This window comes from Tachysurus vachellii, chromosome 15 (assembly GCF_030014155.1).
Source record: "Tachysurus vachellii isolate PV-2020 chromosome 15, HZAU_Pvac_v1, whole genome shotgun sequence".
In the NCBI taxonomy this organism is placed as follows: domain Eukaryota; kingdom Metazoa; phylum Chordata; class Actinopteri; order Siluriformes; family Bagridae; genus Tachysurus; species Tachysurus vachellii.
This window is the reverse complement of record NC_083474.1, coordinates 13,694,817-13,703,258: the sequence shown is the minus strand read 5'-3', so window position 1 is coordinate 13,703,258 and position 8,442 is coordinate 13,694,817. Positions and strand designations below refer to the sequence as shown.

Sequence of the window (8,442 nt, the reverse complement as noted above, 5' to 3'; positions counted from 1 at the left end):
ATCAAATACAGCCCAACATCCATGTGTGGGAAAATAATTTTAAGTGATTGTTTTATTTCCTTTTAGTTCTAGCATATTTTTGTGGATCATGTAGAAGCCAAATCAAGTTACAATGCTAGTTAAATTCAAACTTTACATTAGACTTGTGGTTCCTGTATCTCATTAATATGAAAGGAAAGGGGCAAGGTAACTCAGCAGATCATTTGTCTCTTTGTGCCATTTGTCCCATTGTTTAAGGTGGCCATTTGATTCAAGGTCTGAGAAAGACTGTTATGTTAATGGGATTAAGGGTGAAATTCCAGGATCTGGTGTGGGGGCTGTTACATCCTCTCATGGTTTGATTGTCACCTGAGTGTTTTGTCTCTATCTGATGGGACTGCCCTCTAAAATGTGTATATTTACAATGTATTACAACTTTATGTCAGACTTGATGACTGCAGCGCCCGTGCCAGTACGCTCTGACTTGCAGACTCGTTTCATCGTGTATCTACAATAAAGACTACTGCACAAGGATATCCAAGTCTCCTGGTCTTCTCTGGAAAAAGTTTACAACACATGTAACACTATTCCTGCCATTGAGGATGGTGGTGGTAGCATCATGCTATGGGGTTGCTTTTCAGCAGTTTTGTGGATTGGAACAAAACAACAAAATAAAATTGCACATAACTCATAGCGACATGTAAAAAAAAAAGTCAAAAGCTATACATTTTTTGTGTGGGAGGTTAATACTTCATTAATAAATAATTCATTAAACATATATATATATATATATATATATATATATATATATATATATATATATATATATATATATATATATATATTGCAAGACAGCCACAAGCACATGACATACATAATATTATAGCTAAAGCATGCAGCAAACAGAAGGCCCATGATTTCAACACCTCCGTGTCAAGAGTTCAAATTTTTCTGCTTGCTCTGTGTTATTTGTACCTATCTGAAGAGTTAGAGCAGCTGCTTCTGGCTTCAAAATCGCCCGGATGAAAGGCTGGCACTTTGCCAATAGACTCTCCCTTCCACTGTATAAGCTTCAGAAAGCTTGTCATCTTTAATACAAAAAAACTCTCCGCAGACATATATCCGTTACCTTTTGTCAGCTCACAATAAACGGAATGATTAAGAAACTTCCAGCGTAACTCTTATTTCTGTCGTTATAATTGTGATTTACAGTTCGTCATTCATTTTCTGTTAAGTGAGTTACATGTTCTGCTTCATTTGCTTCATCTGTCTTGCATGTTAGAGACAAAAGCCGGTCAGTTTTCAGCGTTACTGTAGGCCAACTGACCAAGTGACCATATAACACCAATTGTTCTAACAGTAAACAGTGTTGTCAGAGTTCATGTTTATTCTGTACTTGTATTTCTTGATACACACCAGATCCAAAACACATCTGGCTTTCATCATGTGTCCAACGCAGTTAATGCCCTATAATACTGTATTATTTATACTTTAAAGTTTTTTATTCATGTTACAGGTAACAGAAATATAATCAGTGCATAAGAAAATGTGAGATGACAATGTACACTAACACTGTAGCATAAAGTGCTATAATGACTTTTATAAACACTATGACACGTCACGATGTTAAGATTATGATTTGTTAATATGCATAAAAAAAATAATAATAAAAAAAACATTCAATGTGACAAAGCCCAACTCACGAAGGATCAGTGATAAGAATCCCAAAACTGTCCTGCTAGGTGTTTCTAGTTTCAGATTGAGTCTCAAACCAATTTTCATATTTTTAAATACTGTAAATGTACTGATTAAATGCATTTACCAACTTATACATGTAAGTGCACAAACATATGGATTTTAAGTAATTTTGCTCTCTGGTATTCACAGTAAACTAATTACAATTCATTATAATACTTTATTCTAGATATTTTTACACATTCTGTTCTGATATCATGCATATTTAGCTGTTCTGATATGTTAAAATAAAATGGCACAGACTCTTCAAAACAATGTGGTAACAATTAACTGTTAACTGTCCATTAACGGAACAGATGTTTGTATCAAATATCCAACAGCTCAAAGAGTCAAGAAGTCTCCTCACGCAATGGACTCTTGCAATGGATTGAAGAACATCTTGTTTGTAAGGGACCTCAGGCTGAAATTAAAGCTTGAGCTTGTCTCTGATTGCAATGCTTCAGAGTACTTCATGCTATAGTTTGTATCTAACTGTGACTTCCTTCTTATGGAGTTTTGTATAGTTTCTGAAGTAAAATAGTACACGATAGGGTCAAAGCAACAGTTGGTTACAGCTATGCACAAAGCAATTGGATAAATGGTCCTGACTACAGTCTCTGCTGCACAGCCTTCCAAGATTTTGGTGCGCACCAGTGAGTAAAACACGAGGTTGACATTATAAGGAATGAAACAGAAGCAGAAGATAAAAAGGTGCACCATTATCATACGCAAGATCTTCGTCTTGTTAAGTTTCCCACCTCGAGTGACTGTCTGTGGCCTCCTCAGTGTCTGAAGAACCATTGCTGAACAGAAAACATTGAGGAGCAGTGGTATAAGGAAACCTACAGTCTCTATGAAAATCACCACTTTGGATAGATGAGACTTCCACTGCTTGGAGGAGAAGTTCTCAAAGCAGAACTGGGCAGAGGAGTTGTTACTTTGGCGGGGGGTAGAGTCCAGCAAGAAGCCTGTTGGCAGACTGCCTGAGAGCACCAGCACCCATACTGCTACACATACTATCTTAGCATTGCGCTTGGTCCGAAGCTCCCGCGAACGGAGAGGGTAAACGATGGCCAAGAACCGGTCCACACTGATGCAGGTGAGGAAAAGGATGCTGCCATACATGTTTGTGTAAAACAGGGAGACTGATAGCTTGCACAGCAAACCACCAAACGGCCAGTCTCGGCGGATGAAGTAAAAGACCCGCAATGGTAGCGTGAGAACAAACAGCAGATCTGAAACAACTAGGTTCATCATGTATGTGGTGGTTTCATTACGGACTTTCAGCGTGCAGGAAAAGATATACATGGCTATTACATTCATTATAAGTCCCACCACAAAGACAATGCTGAACACTGTGCTGTAGAGTGGATACTTGAATCCGTCATTCTTGGGGCACACTTCATTACTCTGCTCCGAGCTGTTAGAACTGTTCCAGTCGCTGAAGTGGAAGCTTGTATTGTCCATCTGTAAGGTGATGTTGTGCATCCTTACAGGAAAGAAAGCTAGCATATTTGGTTGAAATTATACAGCAGATATACTGTGGGGGGAATTCCCTTGATGCAGGATCCAGAATGAATGGCAAAAGAGAATAGAGGCATTCCTTTAAAGTGTCTTTGACCAAAATGCTCTTGCTGCCCGGAACACAGAGATCTCTTTCATGTGCTTTCTTTTAGAGCCGCATGTGGTTGAAAGCATTTAAACGCTTCCCCTCGGCATTCTTCAGTAGAGACACTGGGGTGAATGCAATCCTCCCTAGAGACAGGAGACAAGCTATAGCTTCCTCATTTCCTCCCCCCTTTCTTTACCCTGCCGCCCTTTGCGTATTTTCCCAAAAGGTAAGGAGCTTGCGCCGTACTCACTCAGAACCTCCAGTTCAGACAATTCATCCGTGCTAATTCATTTAGTCCAAGAGAAACATGCAGTCCAATTCAAAAGTCAACAATGGTAACACATAGTCTAGTGAAAAATTCCTTCCTGAAGACAAACCATGGATCCAAAATCAGTCACTTCAGTATTTCCAAAGTGATCCAGTAGCTGTTACTCCATAGTGTGTTTTCAAAATATTCCAACACTTCAAGTAGTCCCTTTTGTTTTGTGGAATCATGCAGCTGGTCGAGTTTAAGCAAAGATACACTGAAAGCACCTGCAGACTACAACTCGCTGCGCTCCCACAGCATGGATACAACACAGTGCCTCGGCTTTACTCACTGTGTGTACGTCAATGTGAACTCCTTACTTCTCTTTACAGAGACTATTTCCTGCCCCTGCCCCACCCTCTCTCTCTCTCTCTCTCTCTCTCTCTCTCTCTCTCACTTTCTCTCTCAGTATCTCTGCCTCCAACAGCCTGAGGAACATTCTGTCTTACATGTGTTGGGCGGGGGTGGGGTAATATAGGGCATTCGTTATCACATCGAGTTCATTTCTTGTCTCCTTCACTCTCAGTGTATTAAGTGGAAATTTGTTTTTATTAACACTATGTTTGGTCTGTTATTCATGTACAAATACATTTATCTCTGCCCTGGTAGTCTTTTGAGAGTTGCTTGGAAGGAGCAGATCATTTTGAAATTGTTGTATCATTATGTTTTGTCAATAGAACTTGTTTTCCTACCATTGAGTGTGAAATTCTCTGGCATCTTGCAAGGAGAGTTTTTGAACACTACAACTTGTGCGTGGGCTTGAGTAAGTCATTGCGGTCACTGAACTTTCTTAAGGAAGACTTACAAACATGGGGTGCAGGGTAGACTTAATAATGGTTGGTTTAAAAAGCTTTTGTTTTGTGGTATGCTTTTGTCCCGTCACTTTACTGAACTTTGCTCAAGTGAAAAGTTGCCTGCTTTCCACATATGCCCCAATGTCCACAAATCAATATTCTAACAGAAGATTTTGTTATTAATGACTTACAAAGTGAGAAAGAGACAGATGCAGATTTCTAATTATTTGTTGTTTAATTGCAAGTTGGCTGGTGATCAGCTTTATAACTGGATATGAATTGTATACAATTATTAGCTTAGATAGTTCTGGAAAATATTTTTCAGAGATGTATTATTTTATTTATTTTGAATTCATTTAATTGATTGACTGGGCTTTTTTGTATCCCACAAGCTTGTGGAACCTAGGGGACCTTAAAAACTGACACTGAACCCAAAATACACATTAAATCATATTTGTTCCACAATAATAATCTGCAACCTTGCTCAAGTTTTTTTCTTCATTCTGGATGTGTGTTAATTTTTCATTTCATGCATGCACGCACATGCAAAATAAAAAACACATTCACACATATTATGACAAGTAGCAGCTTTCACATGTTCCAACATGCAAAAGCTTAGATGTAGTAAGACGGGCAGACAAAAATCTTCCTTTCGTTAGTGATCTAACGTCTAAAAATTGCTTAATCCGATACCTGAATACACTATCTAGATAGTTACATTATCTAACTGTAAACCTAACCATAAGCCTGAATGTAAACCAAACTATAAACCTCAGTAAACAGCCCCTCCTTTGTTATCCCATACACAAACAAACACTCCCAGTTTGCCCCCGGGACCCATACAGTGCTCTAAACAATGAATACCACTGCACTGTAATATCTAACACATCTTTACAAATGCTCACATTGTCATGGCTTTGGAAAAAAGAGAACAAAATAAAATGTGAGCAACGTTAGTGCTGTACTCAACATCCTCTTGGAAATTGCATGCCACTCCTTCATGAGTCATCCACTTCACTTCTAGCATTAGTTAACGTTCTAGAACAATTGACTTTGTAATAGTGTAACATATTATGCTAGTGTGTGAGTTTAGACTTGTTCAAGAAAGTAGGATGATTAAACAGTTACACAGCCAAGCCTGCAACAAGTGTGCAAACCTTTTATTTGTGTGACCAACAATAAACTCATCATTTTGTTCCACAAATATACACACATTTTCTTTATATAGTGTCTATAATGCCTGTGAAATTACACATAAACAGTCCATACAGCTGTAATGTAATTACTGCTAACGTATGCACTTTTACAGATCTAAATCCATGTGTATCAACATGTGTATGTGTGTATGTTGTGTAATTTATGAAGTACTGCTCTAAACACATATAACAATAATGACCTCATCTGTAGTTAAACCAAAGTTGCCTGTACAGACTATGATCAACAACACAGGCATTAGAAAGTGCTAGAGGTGTAATGCAATGACACTAGCTACATCCTTATTTGTATATAACTGTCTTAGGGGGCACGGTGGCTTAGTGGTTAGCACGTTCGCCTCACACCTCCAGGGTCGGGGTTCGATTCCTGTCTCCGCCTTGTGTGTGTGGAGTTTGCATCCGGGTACTCCGGTTTCCTCCCCTGGTCCAAAGATATGCATGGTAGGTTGATTGGCATCTCTGGAAAATTGTCCCTAGTGTGTGATTGCGTGAGTGAATGAGAGTGTGTGTGCCCTGCGATGGGTTGGCACTCCCTCCAGGGTGTATCCTGCCTTGATGCCCGATGACGCCTGAGATAGACACAGGCTCCCTGTGACCCGAGGTAGTTCGGGTAAGCGGTAGAAGATGAATGAATGAATGAATGTTTAGTCTTATCTGTATCTGTAAGAATATTTGTAGTTATGCCTTCTTAACCATCTTAAATAGATACCCTGTGAACCCTTCTGGTAATAACAACCAGTGTGTCTCCTATTCGCCTTGCTGTTTCTCAGAACACGAGAAGCTGTGGGTTTCTTGGTTTGTTTTTTTGTCTAATTAACTTCAAGAGAAAGAAACAAGTGAACCTGGTAAGGGACTGACTATTTATAACTTCAAAAACCTAAGTAAAAACAGCACAGACATTCCACAGCATTGACGGCCACTAACAGATAAAGTATTTTTATTCATTATTTAATACAAACAGTTTATTCATTATTTAATACAAAATATAATGACTGGCAAATTCATTTATTTTCATTTGTATAGCACTTTTAACAATGGACATAGTCTCAATTGTTATGTAGATTTATTTGTATTTATCCTTATTTATCCCTGTCTTACAGCAAATTGTTGTGGTTTTCTGTCCAAATAATTAGATGAGAAATATCTGGACTGTTAATAAACAGGGTCAGACTGAGCAGTGTTATAAAATAATAATGTTATTTACAGTACTGAGAATGTTCACAGACAGCTGATGACATATTCCATTAGTTACAAAGCCTCAAGGTAATTGTGTGTTAGATATACCAGATGTTATGGTTTTCTTTTATGGAGCACGTTGCTACATGCTCCGCTCAATAGGTTTGGTGTGGTGAGACTGTAAATCAGGTAAAGAGCCGTTTTGAACAGTTCACTGACAATGTGCAAAGTGTAAACATGTACGATGTAGGCATTGTTCCTTCTCCCCTGCGGTTTTCTCCAAATACACATACCACTGAGGTCAAGGAGATGGCACACTTAAAGCCTTTAAGACAACTGAGCATGACGTCTAAATGAATCACATGTGGTCCCAGGTCAGTTAAACCACCTACAATGGCAGGAAACACCAAGGCTGAGACAGCGAGACGGTTTTCTGTTATTCTGTCTGAGACACGCTCACTTTGTTTTATGTAAATTGGGTTCAAAGTTGTTGGCCGTCTTCCAGTCTATTATATCTACAAACACTCTGTTGCTTGCTTTATTCCTTATATGTTTGCTTTCATTGTTTATTTCACTTTAAATCACAGTGTGGTTGAATTTCCTTTTGATCAGCTCTGACGATTGTCCCATAATATCAATAAATTAAATTACAGGTTAATATAATGTGTTAATTATGATTACAGAAGCCTTATGGTTTCATAAGTAAAGATGTAAGGATGCTCGACATAATCTGTGCCTAATAAATGGACATTTAAAAAATATATATTGTTATTTAACAAGGTAAAATGTATATCTGTTGACATATTATGCGTAAGGAGATGTGTATTTAATAATTAAGGAAGGAGTCTACAGTGTTGTGTAACTACATTTTTCACCAAAGGCTTGAGTTTTTTCTCATAATAATTAAATAAACACAAAAACAATGTGTTTATTAGCTTCGAGAGGCTTGTGATGGTATGAAAAGCTGTTATTACATGTGATTATAGGAACTGAAGCTTGCTCTATAGATATTCCACAATATTAAATATAATTATAAACAGATATGTATGACATAGAGCATTTCCTTAAAGAAGCAAGCCCTAAGGTTTCATTCAACATTCATTACATTGCTTCAAATAACTCAGTTACTTGAATGACTGCACTGAATTCCAAGCTCCATCATGATTTACAAAGCATGTCGTGACATCCTTAAAGTTTGTTTAAAGAAGTATCAAGCTTCCACAAGCTTCCATTACATGTGTCTCTTCCTGCAGCACATTGACAACATCCCAATAACCAGATCACTAAACATCTGCTAACTCTTATCTCAATGTATTCCTGAACTCAGCAACTTCATTCAACTGTGGGATGTTTACTTTTCTCACTAAGGTCACTGAAGTCAGCTGGTAGTGCCAGGGAGGACAGAATGTGTGGAATTTACAGTACGAGCCAAGGATTCTTTGACCGCACAGTATAATGCACAAGCTTCCACGTCAGCACAGTCGAAGTAAGCTTGAGTTCATCTCGGGTTTTCCACATCTGCAGAAGAGAGAGAGAAACTGTAGAGCTGCTTGACATTGGACAGATAAATACAGTAAGGCCAATGGAGGTCAGAGGTTTGAAAATGCTAGATGTTATATATGGAAC

The 8,442-nt window shown here is 38.2% G+C and overlaps 1 protein-coding gene across 1 annotated transcript; it reads right to left on the bottom strand.

The window, feature by feature from the left end:
* Positions 1-1,346: 1,346 nt before the first annotated feature.
* Positions 1,347-3,961, bottom strand: lpar6a (lysophosphatidic acid receptor 6a). The gene has a single exon (XM_060888038.1). It carries the CDS (start codon positions 3,223-3,225, stop codon positions 2,077-2,079), a length of 1,149 nt encoding a protein of 382 aa, XP_060744021.1. The 5' UTR covers positions 3,226-3,961; the 3' UTR covers positions 1,347-2,076.
* Positions 3,962-8,442: the final 4,481 nt, after the last annotated feature.

Bases quoted from the DNA above. Each gene is read 5' to 3' on its own strand.
- lpar6a (XM_060888038.1), bottom strand. From the start codon at position 3,225: ATGCTAGCTTTCTTTCCTGTAAGGATGCACAACATCACCTTACAGATG.